At 36.4% G+C, this 17,836-nt stretch overlaps 2 protein-coding genes across 3 annotated transcripts; one reads left to right on the forward strand and one right to left on the reverse strand.

Moving 5' to 3' along the window:
* Nucleotides 1-296: 296 nt before the first annotated feature.
* On the reverse strand, nt 297-5,392 carry slc39a3 (solute carrier family 39 member 3). 2 transcript variants are annotated; one of them, XM_051866016.1, is made up of 5 exons: nt 5,231-5,392; nt 4,601-4,976; nt 4,064-4,249; nt 3,577-3,707; nt 297-1,283 (listed from the first exon to the last, which is right to left on the reverse strand). In XM_051866016.1, the coding sequence occupies exons 3-5, from the start codon at nt 4,221-4,223 to the stop codon at nt 594-596; spliced, it is 981 nt and encodes a 326-aa protein (XP_051721976.1). In that variant the 5' UTR covers nt 4,224-4,249; nt 4,601-4,976; nt 5,231-5,392; the 3' UTR covers nt 297-593. The 2 variants fall into 2 exon arrangements, with proteins under 2 accessions (XP_051721976.1, XP_051721977.1); XM_051866017.1 differs by having other exon boundaries at nt 4,064-4,314.
* Nucleotides 5,393-5,703: 311 nt separating this feature from the next.
* Nucleotides 5,704-17,327, forward strand: creb3l4 (cAMP responsive element binding protein 3-like 4). Its single transcript, XM_051866015.1, has 10 exons — nt 5,704-5,886; nt 8,341-8,463; nt 8,575-8,815; nt 9,994-10,118; nt 10,200-10,289; nt 10,378-10,484; nt 10,770-10,838; nt 10,934-11,018; nt 11,101-11,197; nt 11,579-17,327. The coding sequence occupies exons 1-10, from the start codon at nt 5,839-5,841 to the stop codon at nt 11,857-11,859; spliced, it is 1,266 nt and encodes a 421-aa protein (XP_051721975.1). The 5' UTR covers nt 5,704-5,838; the 3' UTR covers nt 11,860-17,327.
* Nucleotides 17,328-17,836: the final 509 nt, after the last annotated feature.

The raw sequence follows: 17,836 nt of genomic DNA on the forward strand, positions 1-17,836 counted from the left end.
TGTTGTAATATTTTAGAAACTTGTACTGAATATGAAATGTTTGATTGTCCTTTTGCTAGCTAGCTAGATATCAGCCTGTTAGCATTGTTTGAAAATATCGTCATTCGGTATAACCGAAATTTTGGACTTTTTTGGTGACTAATTTTGTCCATCTTGTAAAAAATGACAAAATCAGAGTTAATTGATTATAAAAACCACATAATCTAAAAAAAATATACTATTTACAGCCATGCCAATAATTTGAATTGACAACAGAACACAACACACAAACACAATAAAACACAACACACACAATATTGTGTCTGTCAATCGCAGTGTGTAACATCATCTGGCATTTATTGATTTTACACCAGTGTTTGATCACATCTGTCCTGACACACACGTGATCAGATGTTTGCAGGGAAATAAATCATACTGACATTCATCTGATAATACAGGCGTGTGTGTTTGTGTCTAAAGTTGCACATAATTACAGAATAAAGGCAATTATGATTATAACTGTAGTCTGGCCATAATACTGCAGCACTCAAACTAAAGCAAACAACAGAAAATGTAAAAAATATCTTTCTGATTATTATTGAAATGTTGTGTGTTTAGACTTTACTGAACTGAACGGCAGTGACCAGAGCAAATCCAGTCAGCAGGAAAGCGACTTTATGGACGCGATGCTTCGGGGAGCACGATTCCTGCCACAGCAATCCACCGACGGAGACGTTGATGAAGATCCCGGACGTCAGACCCTCGACGGCGCAGCGGACCAGCTGAACCTGAGTGCTCGGATTCATCCCGGCCAGCGCCAGGCCCATCCCGATCCCAGCCGGACACGTGATGGAGAAAAGCAGCAGACAGCCGGACGCCACGCCCCGGCGCAGACCGTACTGGCTCAGCCGCACGGCGAGACTGAACGCCACGATTCCGTTTTGGAGAAGCAGCGCTCCACACGTCTGCAGGAGTCGCTCTAGATCCTGCTGCGATCCGACGCTCAGACCCTCCAGCAGAGCCCGCACACACACACAGAACGACAGCAGGAACACACGCAGACCCACGTGACACTTCCCGTCCTCCGCACAGCCGGATCCGTCCGTCCAGGAGAGACGCCTCCAGCGCTGCTGGGAAGGACTGAGAGCGTCTTTATCGTGACACTGGATGTGAGAGTCCATCAGCGCCTGCTTCTCGTAAGAGACGTCGCCCGTCTGCTCTCTGAGCGCCAGCAGCATCTGCTCCACCACAAACACCACCAGGAAGCCCATGGCCAGAATGAACTCGGCCAGCGGGAAATGAAGCTGCGGACAGACGGACGGTCTCGTGTTTAAAGGAACTCATTTGAACTGAATGTCTGTGTGAATCATCTGTGAACATTTCAACTCACCCTTCAGTGGCTACGTTTACATGCACACAAATAATCCATTTGTAATCGGATTGACGGATCAATCGGATTGAAAAACGTTCATGTAAACACCTTGATCCGATTGATGGTTTATTCCTTTTCTAATCCGATCCAACAGCAAAAAATGACCATGTAAACACTGAATCCGACTACTTTCTCAATCGTATTCAGGAGTCTGCGGGGCACATGCGCAGTGCAGTGTTGACACGCATTACACAGTGTCTTTAGTTGTGAAGATGTATGCCAACAGGCAGTGGCAGGGAGATTCGTCATAATATTGGAAATCTTTCCGTTTTAAAACAAGAAGGCGAGCCAAAGGATATCACACAAGAAGCAACGTGCAAACTCAAGAGTTATGCTGATGAAAAAGTCTCAGCCTCGGTCAGTATTCACTACAGAAGGTGAAAGTAAAAAGTGACGGAGCTGTCTGACGCTGCTAACGGTATATAACTGTCTTAATTTATTCCATTATTTCTCTTGTGGCCGTACATACAGGCTAGTGAAAAATGAGAATAATAGTATTAAACTCGTGTTAAACAGGTTGAAGTCGGTGAAAGTAAAGTAAAGCTGCGCTTAATTTAAATCATTGATGACTGCAGTGTTAGGAAATACTGTATTATACACTCAATCATTTTAATTATAGGCCTATAATTCATTGTCTAATAATGTTAAAACATTTTCAAAGATAGCTAATAGCCTAATCTTTTATTATCCTCACAGCAGTGATGCACTATTATTGCGGGGCAAATTTATTATAATATTAATTTTAATAATAAAAGAAGCCTAAGCTAATAGCTATAATAGACTAGAAGAATGTAACAGGCCTACATTCATTAGAAATACCAAATCCTCTTAATATTGCTAATGTTTGATGCTTTTGACATTATCTCTGGCTATCGTCGATACATGATCATCGTCTGTTGATGCAGCCCGGGTTATCGCGGTGCCTGCGTGCCCGTCCGCTACGGCACTGCCAACAGGGCAACAATAACGATGAGCTCTGCTGGTGTCACGTCCAGGGTTGTCTCCGCAAGTATGGTTGATATGACATCACACGCAGAGCGCGTGCGCAAAAGATTTAATCGGAATGTATATAAAACACATATAAACGGATATTTGAATCAGATTACAATGTTTAGAGTACATGTAAACAGATCTGCAATCGGATTCAATTCATTCAGATTGATGAAAATTGGTGCATGTAAATGTAGCCACTGTGTCACTTATACTCACACTAATGCTCAAAAGTTTGGGTTTTTAAATGTTTCTGAAAGAGTCTCTTCTGCTCATTAAGGCTGCATTTATTTGATCAGAAATACAGTAAAAATTGTGAAATATTATTCCAATGTAAATCAGCTGTTTTCTATGTGAATATATAGTAAAGTGTAATTTATTCCTGTGATCAAAGCTGAATTTTCAGCATCATTACTCCAGTCTTCAGTGTCACATGATCCTTCAGAAATCATTCTAAGATGATGATTTGCTGCTCAAGAAACATTTATGATTATTATCAGTGTTGAAAACAGTTGTACAATTTATCAAAATTTGGGGTAGGTAAGATTTTTTTAAAGCAATTAATACTTTTATTCAGCAAGGACGCATTAAATTGATCAAAAGTGACAATAAAGATAATTCTATTTCAAATAAATTATTTTCTTTTCAACTTTTTATTAATGAAAGAATCTTAAAACAATGTACCATTTTTAATAATTGAACGCCGATAATAACTGAGCATCAAATCATCATATTAGAATGATTTCTGAAGGATCATGTGACACTGAAGACTGGAGTAATGATGCTGAAAATTCAGCTTTGATCACAGGAATAAATTACACTTTACTATATATTCACATAGAAAACAGCTGATTTACATTGGAATAATATTTCACAATTTTTACCGTATTTTTGATAAAATAAATGCAGTCTTGGTGAGCAGAAGAGACTCAAAACATTCAAAAATGACCCCAAACTTTTGAACACGTGTTTTTTTTAATATACTGTACACTCACTAGTAAACGCACAAAGTCACATATTTGGTTAATAAAGACATTCTGATTCTAAGAAGGATGATTTAGACAGCGTTTACACTGAATCATTCATGACATCCTCACGTTCTAATATAAGCACGTGTTTCAAACTGTGATGATCGACAGACGCGGCACACAGACAGCGATTTGACGGAGACTCACAGCGAGGCCGAGCCGGCTGAAGGTCTGTCTGGCGTCGTTCAGATAGTCGGGCAGCAGCTCCAGCAGACAGGAGGACAGAAACACGCCGCAGGACAGACACGAGGCCAGACTCAGAAGTCTGTGTCGAACACCTTCAAAACACACAGACCGCGCGCCATTAGCAGTGGTACGCCACCAAAAGATTTCATGTTAAGCACCTTTCTGTAGCTTCCTATAATGCAAAAATAAGTGAATGATTCAATGACTCACTCATCACTTGTTTCATTACTGGATGAATCAGTGTTTTTGAAAGATTCTCTTGAATGAATCATTCAATGACAAATACATTTTTTAAAAGTCACTTGTCGCCACCTACTGGTGTAACTATGTAACTGATACAATCTTTATTAAAAGCGTCAAGTTCCTTTCAAAAGATGATTTACTCATATGGGTATTTGAATCGAGATCGCCATCTTTTATCGATTAATCGCATCATCACTGGTCACACCTGTCTCAGAGCTGCAGCGCGCGGCTCGTCTCATCACACACAGCGGGCCGAAGCCACACAGCATACTGAAGCACAGCATCAGCGTCAGCATCATTAGCTTGATCTGGAGCCCAGCAGACACCGCTGACGAGACCCGGTCCGACTCCATCATCATCGTCATCTTCGTCACGGGTCTCTACATCACACCTGAGGGAACATGAGGATCACAGTCACATACAGCAGGGGCCGCAAGATGAAGATCTAGGGGGTCGCTGGAAAAATTTAGAGCAAAATTGTAAAAAATAAATTAAAATAAGATTCAAATAAATAAATTATTTAAATACATACAATCTAAGAGTACAGTACTATAGTGAGTCGAGAAAAAAAAAGTAACTATGGAAAATAAATAAAAATATTTTTCAAATATTAATTTTCACAGTATAGATTGGGTCTGCTAGGGAATTCTAGGGGGTCAGTGGAAAAATTGAGAAACTACAGACACTAAAACATCATTGAAGAAACACTGTCAGACTTTGCAAAAGTTTAGCAAGTACTTACCCATACACAATGAATTAAAGCAGATTATTTGAGTTTTGTGTTGTTGGATCTCTTCTAGAACAAACTTCTTATTCAAACGGGCTTCAAACAAAAACTAAACGAGACTGAATCATAAGCGTCCGCGAGTAACGGTTATTCGCACATTAACATTCTCACTTTCCACTTGATCTGTGTTTTGTTCGTATTGATTGTGTTAAATAAACATCATTCGAGCGGCAATCGGGTCTTTTGCTGAGGTTTGTTCCAGTACAGGGCTGCACTTCTGTTCCTGTTTTCGGGAAGCGGGCGGTGAGTCACGAAGCGTTCTGAATCTGATTCATTTCAGTGAACGATTCAGTGGACGAGTCAGTTGCCTGGCCGTTGCATCCAATTCACACTAAAAAGATCCGACACAAAAGAGTGAATCATTTGCGAAACATGCATCAATATGAGTCACTCACAGCTGTCCACAACTTGTCTAAACATGCACAAAGAACATCACAAACATGAGTTAAATGCCTGAAACCAGTGATTTGGGTGCACACACACACACACACACACACACACACACACATATATATATATATATATATATATATAATGTGTATATATATATATATATATATATGTACACCATGGTGTTTACATTACCTTTCGGTACTGCTGCTTGACATTACGTTTTTGTTTATTTCCAGGTTTGGATCTTCAGTAGTTGAGATCGACACTGAACAACTTCATCACAGAGGGCGCTATTTAAAAACTCTTTCAAACAAACGTTTTTTTTTTTTGTTTTTTTTTTTGTTTGTTTGTTTGCGCGCTATACTGTTTTTACGCGTTATTAGTAATGGAAACCATCCCCCTCAATAATAATAATAAAAAAAAGATTAAAAACAGTTTATAAGTAATCATAAACGACTATGATTGGCCCATCCTGACTAGTGCGGAGAAAAGTAACAGATATCACGTGACTGTGTGTGTTGCTAACAGAAGTCTGAAAAATAATTTACCCCCGAATAGCGACACTGAGAAACTTTAATATACTTTGAAGTGAAACTACACAGAGAATAATTAACAAAAAAATAATTAATTTTTAAACTTACTTCACGCAGAGGCGCGCGATGATGTGCTCTCCAGAGCCCCGCCCACACGCTGAACGCGGATGTGAATTACACTGAATCAAATGAACCAGAAGATCCGGATCCACAGCGAAAAATATCCGCGTATGCCCGCATAATAAACCGAACACGCGTGTGTGAAGGATGCAAGAAACCGATATTGTGTCCGGGGACGTCATATCCAACGAGCGAGTGAGTAAAACGTGCAGAAAACACCATAAGCGCGGTTTGTTTTCTGTGATTGACAGCTCAACTTCAGCTAACATACAGACACATCATATGGATCAGCTGTTGTTTATGCTGCTGTAATCTAATCTTTATGTGTGTACTCCGCCTGTTTAATAGCACATGCTGATATTGTATGTGTTCTGTAATGCTAAACTTGTTTAGTGAGTTTAATGAACTAGAGAAAAGGGTCTCTTATTGTGACAAAGTCAGTCCAAACCCTTACCAGGATCTTCACATCCTCCCACAGACAGACAGGTGAGCAGACAGACAGGTAGAGCCCGTTGACACTCCTCACGTGTCACTCTACCTGAGACAGGTTATTTACTGCTTCTACACTGTAAAAATGTCATTTTTACAGAAAAATACTGCCACAACGAAAGCTTGTTAAGACACTGCAGGCCAAACCATTGATTTTTTTTCATGCACTTGGCAGTTTTGTGCTCTATTTTGCTTCCATAACATGTGACTTATTACACTTCATCTATATAATTTGCGTCTGTAGATTTTAATCTTTAAAGATGGAGAGCTGGAGTCATAAATTTCCACTTCTGCAGCTTTACACACACCAAACTTTACAGTTTTATTCGTTTCTATATTCTGAAGGTTTGTTCATATATCAATCACCTGATTTATACAACCTTTTACTCCTGAAAACATGGTCAAATGTCTGTTGACAGTATTTTCTGATTTATGAAGTGATAAAAAGCTCAGTAAAAACCTTTAATACTGTATATACTAATATATTAATATACTGTGATTACTTAACTGCGTAAGTATGATGATATCAGTTTTTATCCTGTATACCTGCTTTAGTTGGTTAAAATCACAAAATTATATGCAATTTTACTGTAAAATACTGCCAAACTTATGTTTAAGTAAAAATTATGAATTACCATATGATTTATAGTGAAAACAGTAAAAGGACTTTCCCAGAAGTCCCTATTTTATATTTAACATAAAAAAAAAATCATATGGCGGTCAAAAATAACAAATTTTTGGAACTAAATTATATTTTCGGACTAGTTATGATCCATATGAGCATAGACCTGAAAATGAAATTTCCAACTTAAACTGTCATAAATCTTGAATGCTGAAGTTTGGTCTCTTTTTAAAGAAGACACTTGGCAGTGAAAAAAAAGTTAAAAAAAAAAGTGAAACTACAAATATTAAAGAAGTTTAAGTTTATTATTATGAAAAATGCACAAAATACTATTTTTAAATTTTATATGAAATATCTATTTTCCAAAAAATGTTTTACTCTAAAACTGTGAGAAAATCAAAGCCATAAATGTAAACGAGTTTTGAGCTTGATATCTCAAAAAATGAGCTTTCAGTAAGAATTTGTTTGTGTGCAGTACCAAACGCTTCCACTAGAGGAAATTCGCTTCCCATTCATTTTCAATACGCTTCAGTTTTTGATACACTGTTTTTCAAGACCATTTAAGCTTTTCAAATCATGTCCATGATTTTTTTGTGTTCAACATCAAGTGCCAAAACTTTCACCAATTTTCGTCCCATTCTGATGAAGTAAAACATAAAATTTTTCTGTCAAAAATGACCGAACAGCACCAGAGGGTTAACCCCCGCCCTTTCTGATCATAGATCTGAACTAAAATGGTTGTAGTTCATGAATGTTTGGAATACAGACTAAAGCTGGTCTCTTTTTAAAGAAATATTATTTCAGAAGTGAAAGCACTTCAAAAAATGACAGTGTAAAAAAAGTTTACTGTAAAGTTAATGTAGTGAACTAAACATTTTTTACTTTATACAAAATATATATTTTACAAACTGATTTGGACTCTAAAATTGCTATTAAATAAAAGCCAAAAGTTGTCCAAATTTGAATTTGATATCACAAAAATTGAGCTGCTAAAAGGTTTTCAAGTACTGTTTCCATTTACAATTTCAAAACGGTTTTCACAGGATGAATTTCGAGTGTTTAAGCTTTTAAATTATACCCAATTTATGATAATTATTAAAATACACAATAGGGAAAGGGCAATAAAAAGTATCTTGCTACCAAAACTGGCTATATAATTTATTTTCTTTACATTTCAGTAATTATCAGTAATGAGTGTTTTGTGTTACATTTTCTATATTTACTGCATTATTTTGGTGTTTTGTCTTTAGATCCTGTGCAGCTGAAGTCTGATTCATCGTGTGGCTTTTTTGGTGTTTTGGTATCTAGTAGTTTGGTATATTAACATTAAATCACTTAATGAAACACAGCTGTAAAAAACACACAGGCACCAATATCACATCCTGTAATACCAGAAACATCAGCATGTTTTTATGGTACATTTCTGGCAACCAACAGCTTCCAGTTTTTTACCATGAATCTAACAGGATGTTTTTTACAGTGCAGTTTCGTGTTTCTGAGCCACGGAGAGAGCAGTTTCTGATGTAAGTGTGTTACAGGATGGCGCTGGCGGCGCTGAAGAGGCGGTGGAGAGCGGGCTGATCCTGGACGAGTCCTGCTCTGGGATCCTGTTCGCTGGTCTGGACAGACACACGGAGGACTGGAGCATCGAGCCGCGCTGTGTGAGTCTATCACATGATTACACATTCACATATTCTCATGGCGAAGTTCTGTTTCATTCTTCGCTTCAGCTGTTTTGACTCGCTCCTAAAGCATCACTGACTGTGTTCCAGAGTTTGAATGACAGCGAATCTGAGGAGGTTCTGAACGCCATCAACCCAAACGAGATGTACACGTCAGCGCTGTCCGAGAGCGACAGCGGCCTGTCTGAAGATCAGTACTCAGACGAGCAGAACCACAGCGGCAGCCTGCAGCCGCCCGCTGTCTATCAGGTGGTGTATGACATCAGCGGTGTGGGCGGAGTCATCGCAGAGCAGCAGCCGCCACGTATGGATGTGATCTCCATAGAGCTGGGTGAGCATTTCCTGTTTTTAGTCTGTGTCATGTGACTGGAAAGTGCCACAGAGCCTGCCCACTTTTTCAGCAGCTTTGATTCTGGAAATATTTTTCTCATAGGGGTTTTAAAAACGTCTTGGTTTAAGAGTTAATAAATCATGAACCAATCCAATCAGCCACGAGGAGAATCACAACATTACATGCATGTAATATGCATGTAATCTGTATGTTATCAACATGTAATATGCATGTAATCAGCATATAATCTGTATGTAATCCGCATGTAATCCACATGTAATCCGCATGTAATATGCATGTAATCTGTATGTTATCAACATGTAATATGCATGTAATCAGCATATAATCTGTATGTAATCCGCATGTAATCCACATGTAATCCGCATGTAATATGCATATAATCTGTATGTAATCCGCATGTAATCCACATGTAATCCGCATGTAATCTGTATGTTATCAACATGTAATCCGCATATAATCTGTATGTAATCTGCATGTAATCCACATGTAATCCGCATGTAATATGCATGTAATCTGTATGTTATCAACATGTAATATGCATGTAATCCGCATATAATATGCATGTAATCCACATGTAATCCGCATGTAATCTGTATGTTATCAACATGTAATCCGCATATAATCTGTATGTAATCCGCATGTAATCCACATGTAATCCGCATGTAATCCGCATATAATCTGTATGTAATCCGCATGTAATCCGCATGTAATCTGTATGTTATCAACATGTAATCCGCATATAATCTGTATGTAATCCGCATGTAATCCACATGTAATCCGCATGTAATATGCATGTAATCTGTATGTTATCAACATGTAATATGCATGTAATCCGCATGTAATCCGCATGTAATCAACATGTAATATGCATATAAACTGCATGTAATCCGCATGTAATCTGCATGTAATATGCATATAAGCCACATGTGATCCGCATGTAATCTGCATGTAATCAACATGTAATCTGCATGTAATATGCATATAAGCCACATGTGATCCGCATGTAATCTGCATGTAATCAACATGTAACCTGCATGTAATATGCGTATAATCCGCATGTGATCCGCATGTAATCTGCATGTAATCTGCATGTAATATGCATGTAATCCACATTTAATCCATATGTAATCTTGATGTTTTCACGTGTCTCTGTTCAGACGAGTGGAGCTCTCAGATGCTGCTGTCAGAGTCGTGTGTGGTCAACGAGCTGGTGTCATCCGTGAAAGTGGAGAATGTTTCTACTCATGACATGCAAAACATGCAAAACCCCGACAGCTTTTTGGTACGTTTGTTTTTTTAAAGGAAGAGTTCAGCCAAAAACTGCATGAGCTGATGTCACTGACATTTAAACTTTCCTTTCCAGGTTTATCCTGAACTTCAGCTCACAGAGGAGGAACAAAAGCTCCTGGATCAGGAGGGAATTTCACTGCCCAATAATCTGCCCTTAACGAAGGTCAGAGCCGCCACATGTGTGTGTGAGTGAGTATGTGCGAGAGTGTTGAGATGAATTCAGTGCTGACGGGACTGTTGAAATCTCACAGGCCGAGGAGAGAATCCTGAAGAAAGTGAGACGGAAAATCCGGAACAAACTCTCGGCACAGGACAGTCGCAGGAGGAAGAAGGAGTATATAGACGGTCTGGAGAGCAGGTTAGACCACATGATTCCATCAACGACTTTCCTTTTTGGCTTACGTAACTGAGGCTGTGAGTGTTTTCAGCCTGTCGTTTCCCCTGTTCATCTGTCTTTAGTGTGTAATGTTGCTGTTTGGGCATGAAAAAGGTTTCCAAAGTCCCTCCAGTGGGAGTTATTCTCTATATCAGTGTCAGTGTTTCTGAACTCCCTGAAACGCCTCCATTGTAGTCTTGAGTTTTCTTCTGGGAACGAACATGTCACAATGTTCCTCCTTGAAATGTGTGTGTGTGTGTGTTTTAGGGTGGCAGCGTGTTCAGCTCAGAATAAAGAGCTGCAGAGAACCGTCACCCAGCTGGAGAAACACAACATGTGCGTGAGCTGAACACTAGTGAACACACAGTGATTGTTCCCCTCAAACGTTCCAGAATCCAGTCACCTGCAAGACGTTTGTTTGTTTGTTTCAGGTCTCTTATGGCGCAGCTGCATAAACTGCAGGCGTTGATCAAGCAAACGGCCACCAAAGCGGCGCAGACGAGCACATGCATCATGGTACGAGTGCGTCTCTCGCTCTTTAACTCATTAACACCAGCATCAGTCTTTCATCTGATCAGTGTGTTCTTCCTTCTCACAGATTCTCATCTTCTCTTTGGCTCTTCTCATATTCCCAAGTTACAGTCCGTTCAGCCGGAGTTCCCAGTCACTGGAGGACAGTTACGCTCCGTCCGGAGGTGAGAATAAGTCATTGAAACACCATTCTCAATAGGCTTTCATGTTGAGGGACCAGAGATTATGAATGAAACTTCCTGTATTGATATCCAAAGAATTGATCACGAATTGACACGCCAAGCTTTTCCCGCGATGTGTTTAACATGGGCGTGTCAGCAGTTGCCATAACAACTGCTTGTCATAACAAGTGAAAATATCCCACATCAATAAATATTGAGTATAGAATGAGGAAGTTTATCAACAGTTTTTAATCAACATTTTATCAACAAATTTATCAATAGCGCATTTTTATATATATACTGTATATAATTGAGCAGCAGCTGTAATACGGGTTTCCAGGCAGATCTTGTGCTTGACTTGTAATGTGGTTTGATTCTGTGCAGTCATGTCCAGAAACATCCTGAATGACGCCGGCTCTCCTGCGCTCCTGGAGGACGCGGGGGAAGATGAGCCGATGGTTTCAGTGCCCACAGAACTCAAACTCTCAGACACAGACTGGGACTCTGACGGGCCGCAGCAGCCAGAAGAGGCTTTGATTGGCGAGCAGAAGAACGGCACGGCTGCGACCGGAGCAGACGCAGACACGCTGTCTATGGCTTTAACGGCTCCTGTAGCTGCAGGAAATGCAGACGCAGCCAAACCGCCGCATGCAGATGAAATGTGAGCGTTCCTGTTAGACGCGGGCAGAGGTTCAGCTCCGGGTGTGGCCGGCTCTGTTTGAGAAGCATTTTCCTGAAACGCCATTATTTATTCTCACTGAACTCAGACACAGGTGTGTTTGAGCAGCCAGTGTTCTCTTGCATCATCATCATTATCATCATCATCATCATCATCAGATGATAATCATGTGCTTTAGTGTGTCCGGAAATTAATACATAATAATGTTTGATTGAGGGACATTTCTGTTTGTACCTTAAATTTGTTTAGTACTGATTTGGTTGTCACTTGTGCTGCTTTTTATGGAAACTTGTTTCTGCCACAGAATAACAAAATAAAAGTAGGTAATTGCAACTTTTTATCTCACAATTCTGACCTTTTTTCACAATTGCAAGTTTATATCTGTATAAACTTTATATCTAACAAGTATATATAGGAAAAAAATCTGAATTGTGAGATATAAACTTGAATTGCGAGATAAAGTCAGAATTGTAAGAAACATCAGAATTGCAAGATATAAACTTCGAAATGTAAAAAAAAATCGGAATTGCGAGATATAAACTCGGAATTGCAAAAAAAAATCCGAATTGCAAAAAAATCAGAATTGTGAGATATAAAGTTCGAATTACGGGAAAAAAATCAGAATTGCGAGATACAAACTTCAAATTGTGGGAAACAAAATCAGAATTGCGAGATATAAATTTTGAATTGTGAAAAAAACAGAATTGCGAGATATAAACTTTGAATTGCGGAAAAAAAATCAGAATTGTGAGATATAAACTTTGAATTGTGAAAAAATCAGAATTGCGAGATATAAACTGAATTGCAGAAAAAACAGAATTGCGAGATATAAACTTCGAATTGTGAAAAAAAATTAGAATTGCGAGATATAAACTTCGAATTGCGAAAAAAATCAGAATTGCGAGATATAAACTTCGAATTGCAGGAAAAAAATCAGAATTGCGAGATATAAACTTCGAATTGTGAAAAAAATTAGAATTGCGAGATATAAACTTCGTATTGCGAAAAAATCAGAATTGCGAGATATAAACTTCGAATTGCAGGAAAAAAATCAGAATTGCGAGATATAAACTTCGAATTGTGAAAAAATCAGAATTGTGAGATATAAACTGAATTGCAGAAAAAACAGAATTGCGAGATATAAACTTCGAATTGTGAAAAAAAATTAGAATTGCAAGATATAAACTTCGAATTGCGAAAAAAATCAGAATTGCGAGATATAAACTTTGAATTGTGAAAAAAATTAGAATTGCGAGATATAAACTTCGTATTGCGAAAAAATCTGAATTGTGAGATATAAACTTGAATTGCGAGATAAAGTCAGAATTGTAAGAAACATCAGAATTGCAAGATATAAACTTCGAAATGTAAAAAAAAATCGGAATTGCGAGATATAAACTAGGAATTGCAAAAAAAAATCCGAATTGCAAAAAAATCAGAATTGTGAGATATAAAGTTCGAATTACGGGAAAAAAATCAGAATTGCGAGATACAAACTTCAAATTGTGGGAAACAAAATCAGAATTGCAAGATATAAATTTTGAATTGTGAAAAAAACAGAATTGCGAGATATAAACTTCGAATTGCGGAAAAAAAATCAGAATTGTGAGATATAAACTTTGAATTGTGAAAAAATCAGAATTGCGAGATATAAACTGAATTGCAGAAAAAACAGAATTGCGAGATATAAACTTCGAATTGTGAAAAAAAATTAGAATTGCGAGATATAAACTTCGAATTGCGAAAAAAATCAGAATTGCGAGATATAAACTTCGAATTGCAGGAAAAAAATCAGAATTGCGAGATATAAACTTCGAATTGCAGGAAAAAAATCAGAATTGCGAGATATAAACTTCGAATTGTGAAAAAATCAGAATTGTGAGATATAAACTGAATTGCAGAAAAAACAGAATTGTGAGATATAAACTTCGAATTGTGAAAAAAAATTAGAATTGCGAGATATAAACTTCGAATTGCGAAAAAAATCAGAATTGCGAGATATAAACTTCGAATTGCAGGAAAAAAATCAGAATTGCGAGATATAAACTTCGAATTGTGAAAAAAATTAGAATTGCGAGATATAAACTTCGAATTGTGAAAAAATCAGAATTGTGAGATATAAACTGAATTGCAGAAAAAACAGAATTGCGAGATATAAACCGAATTGTGAAAAAAAAAATTAGAATTGCAAGATATAAACTTCGAATTGCGAAAAAAATCAGAATTGCGAGATATAAACTTCGAATTGCAGGAAAAAAATCAGAATTGCGAGATATAAACTTCGAATTGTGAAAAAATCAGAATTGTGAGATATAAACTGAATTGCAGAAAAAACAGAATTGCGAGATATAAACTTCGAATTGTGAAAAAAAATTAGAATTGCGAGATATAAACTTCGAATTGCGAAAAAAATCAGAATTGCGAGATATAAACTTCGAATTGCAGGAAAAAAATCAGAATTGCGAGATATAAACTTCGAATTGTGAAAAAAAATTAGAATTGCGAGATATAAACTTCGTATTGCGAAAAAATCAGAATTGCGAGATATAAACTTCGAATTGCAGGAAAAAAATCAGAATTGCGAGATATAAACTTCGAATTGTGAAAAAATCAGAATTGTGAGATATAAACTGAATTGCAGAAAAAACAGAATTGCGAGATATAAACTTCGAATTGTGAAAAAAAATTAGAATTGCAAGATATAAACTTCGAATTGCGAAAAAAATCAGAATTGCGAGATATAAACTTTGAATTGTGAAAAAAATTAGAATTGCGAGATATAAACTTCGTATTGCGAAAAAATCAGAATTGCGAGATATAAACTTCGAATTGCGAAAAAAATCAGAATTGCGAGATATAAACTTCGAATTGCGAAAAAAATCAGAATTGTGAGATATAAACTTCAAATTGTGAAAAAAAATTAGAATTGCGAGATATAAACTTCGTATTGCGAAAAAATCAGAATTGCGAGATATAAACTTCGAATTGCAGGAAAAAAATCAGAATTGCGAGATATAAACTTCGAATTGTGAAAAAATCAGAATTGTGAGATATAAACTGAATTGCAGAAAAAACAGAATTGCGAGATATAAACTTCGAATTGTGAAAAAAAATTAGAATTGCAAGATATAAACTTCGAATTGCGAAAAAAATCAGAATTGCGAGATATAAACTTTGAATTGTGAAAAAAATTAGAATTGCGAGATATAAACTTCGTATTGCGAAAAAATCTGAATTGTGAGATATAAACTTGAATTGCGAGATAAAGTCAGAATTGTAAGAAACATCAGAATTGCAAGATATAAACTTCGAAATGTAAAAAAAAATCGGAATTGCGAGATATAAACTCGGAATTGCAAAAAAAAATCCGAATTGCAAAAAAATCAGAATTGTGAGATATAAAGTTCGAATTACGGGAAAAAAATCAGAATTGCGAGATACAAACTTCAAATTGTGGGAAACAAAATCAGAATTGCAAGATATAAATTTTGAATTGTGAAAAAAACAGAATTGCGAGATATAAACTTCGAATTGCGGAAAAAAAATCAGAATTGTGAGATATAAACTTTGAATTGTGAAAAAATCAGAATTGCGAGATATAAACTGAATTGCAGAAAAAACAGAATTGCGAGATATAAACTTCGAATTGTGAAAAAAAATTAGAATTGCGAGATATAAACTTCGAATTGCGAAAAAAATCAGAATTGCGAGATATAAACTTCGAATTGCAGGAAAAAAATCAGAATTGCGAGATATAAACTTCGAATTGCAGGAAAAAAATCAGAATTGCGAGATATAAACTTCGAATTGTGAAAAAATCAGAATTGTGAGATATAAACTGAATTGCAGAAAAAACAGAATTGTGAGATATAAACTTCGAATTGTGAAAAAAAATTAGAATTGCGAGATATAAACTTCGAATTGCGAAAAAAATCAGAATTGCGAGATATAAACTTCGAATTGCAGGAAAAAAATCAGAATTGCGAGATATAAACTTCGAATTGTGAAAAAAATTAGAATTGCGAGATATAAACTTCGAATTGTGAAAAAATCAGAATTGTGAGATATAAACTGAATTGCAGAAAAAACAGAATTGCGAGATATAAACCGAATTGTGAAAAAAAAAATTAGAATTGCAAGATATAAACTTCGAATTGCGAAAAAAATCAGAATTGCGAGATATAAACTTCGAATTGCAGGAAAAAAATCAGAATTGCGAGATATAAACTTCGAATTGTGAAAAAATCAGAATTGTGAGATATAAACTGAATTGCAGAAAAAACAGAATTGCGAGATATAAACTTCGAATTGTGAAAAAAAATTAGAATTGCGAGATATAAACTTCGAATTGCGAAAAAAATCAGAATTGCGAGATATAAACTTCGAATTGCAGGAAAAAAATCAGAATTGCGAGATATAAACTTCGAATTGTGAAAAAAAATTAGAATTGCGAGATATAAACTTCGTATTGCGAAAAAATCAGAATTGCGAGATATAAACTTCGAATTGCAGGAAAAAAATCAGAATTGCGAGATATAAACTTCGAATTGTGAAAAAATCAGAATTGTGAGATATAAACTGAATTGCAGAAAAAACAGAATTGCGAGATATAAACTTCGAATTGTGAAAAAAAATTAGAATTGCAAGATATAAACTTCGAATTGCGAAAAAAATCAGAATTGCGAGATATAAACTTTGAATTGTGAAAAAAATTAGAATTGCGAGATATAAACTTCGTATTGCGAAAAAATCAGAATTGCGAGATATAAACTTCGAATTGCGAAAAAAATCAGAATTGCGAGATATAAACTTCGAATTGTGAAAAAAAATTAGAATTGTAAGATATAAACTTCGAATAATGAAAAAATCAGAATTGTGAGATATAAACTTCGAATTGTGAAAAAAATTTGAATTGTAAGATGATAACTTCGAATTGCGAAAAAATCAGAGTTGCGAGATAAAAAGTCGCAATTACCTTTATTTTTTTATTCTGTGGCTGAAACAAGCTTCCATAGATTTTACACTGGCACAAAAAACTTTTATTTTTAATCACATGATCTGACACGGATCAGATGTGGTTGCGCCGGTGTTAACAGAAGAAACTACAGGAGAGGGTTTTTCTGTCCATCTGATCCTCTTCCAGATGTGGTTTAAAACCCGCTACAGATCTGATCTACGTCTGAACACTGGAATCCAGACAGTCTTTATGAAGCAGATTCACACTAAACCTCAAAGCTGCTCTTACGCTTTTGCTTCTTATAATTATCTGAAAAGATGAATCCAGACGAGGCGGTTCAGAACCGAGCTTAATGTCAACAGACATCAGATCTGAGATCATTCAAAGACTTCGGCTTGTAGAATATCCATGTTTATTGCTTCAGATTGTCTGAGGATGGAATGGATTGGGTCTTTTCTTATTTTATTGTCTTCTGAATAAAAGTTACATTCATAATATGTTTTGTTGTTGTTAATTTGAACCACTAACCATTAAAGAAAGAGAATTTAGTCAAGAAAACAGAGATGACACTCGATCTGAAGGTCCTCAGGGCTCCACATACATCTTGATATATGATATTACACACAGTATCCCATAAGAGTATATTTAATTTAATTCCCAGCCATTGGTTCAGTGATCTTTTTTTTATAGTTATCTATAGTTATTATTTTGTAGAAATATCAGGCACTTGAAAAAGGAATTAAAAAATGTTCTTAAAAAATCTCATCTGAACCTAAATACATATATATAAATATATATAACTTCATGCTTTTTCACATATTTGTCCCGTCTCCTGAACGCGCACTTTGATTTAAAACTACGTGTGCGCGCTCGGAGATCATCACCGGAAGTTGTGCGCGAGAATTCACAGAGCGGTAAAATAACGGCAGAACGGATTTTCTGTGGGATAAACGCACCGGCGTCGCTGCTAAAGCGGTAAATATTGTTATTATGTTCATGATGAGGC

The sequence above is a fragment of the Ctenopharyngodon idella genome, chromosome 16, assembly GCF_019924925.1.
Source record: "Ctenopharyngodon idella isolate HZGC_01 chromosome 16, HZGC01, whole genome shotgun sequence".
NCBI lineage: Eukaryota > Metazoa > Chordata > Actinopteri > Cypriniformes > Xenocyprididae > Ctenopharyngodon > Ctenopharyngodon idella.

Bases quoted from the DNA above. Each gene is read 5' to 3' on its own strand.
- slc39a3 (XM_051866016.1), bottom strand. From the start codon at position 4,223: ATGACGATGATGATGGAGTCGGACCGGGTCTCGTCAGCGGTGTCTGCT. The intron at 3,708-4,063 runs GTGTGACCAGTG...TGTGTTTTGAAG, and splicing joins GCGCTGCAGCTCTGAGACAG to GTGTTCGACACAGACTTCTG. The intron at 1,284-3,576 runs GTGAGTCTCCGT...GTCTGTCCGCAG, and splicing joins TCAGCCGGCTCGGCCTCGCT to CTTCATTTCCCGCTGGCCGA.
- creb3l4 (XM_051866015.1), top strand. From the start codon at position 5,839: ATGCAAGAAACCGATATTGTGTCCGGGGACGTCATATCCAACGAGCGA. The intron at 5,887-8,340 runs GTGAGTAAAACG...AGTGTGTTACAG, and splicing joins ACGTCATATCCAACGAGCGA to GATGGCGCTGGCGGCGCTGA. The intron at 8,464-8,574 runs GTGAGTCTATCA...ACTGTGTTCCAG, and splicing joins GGAGCATCGAGCCGCGCTGT to AGTTTGAATGACAGCGAATC.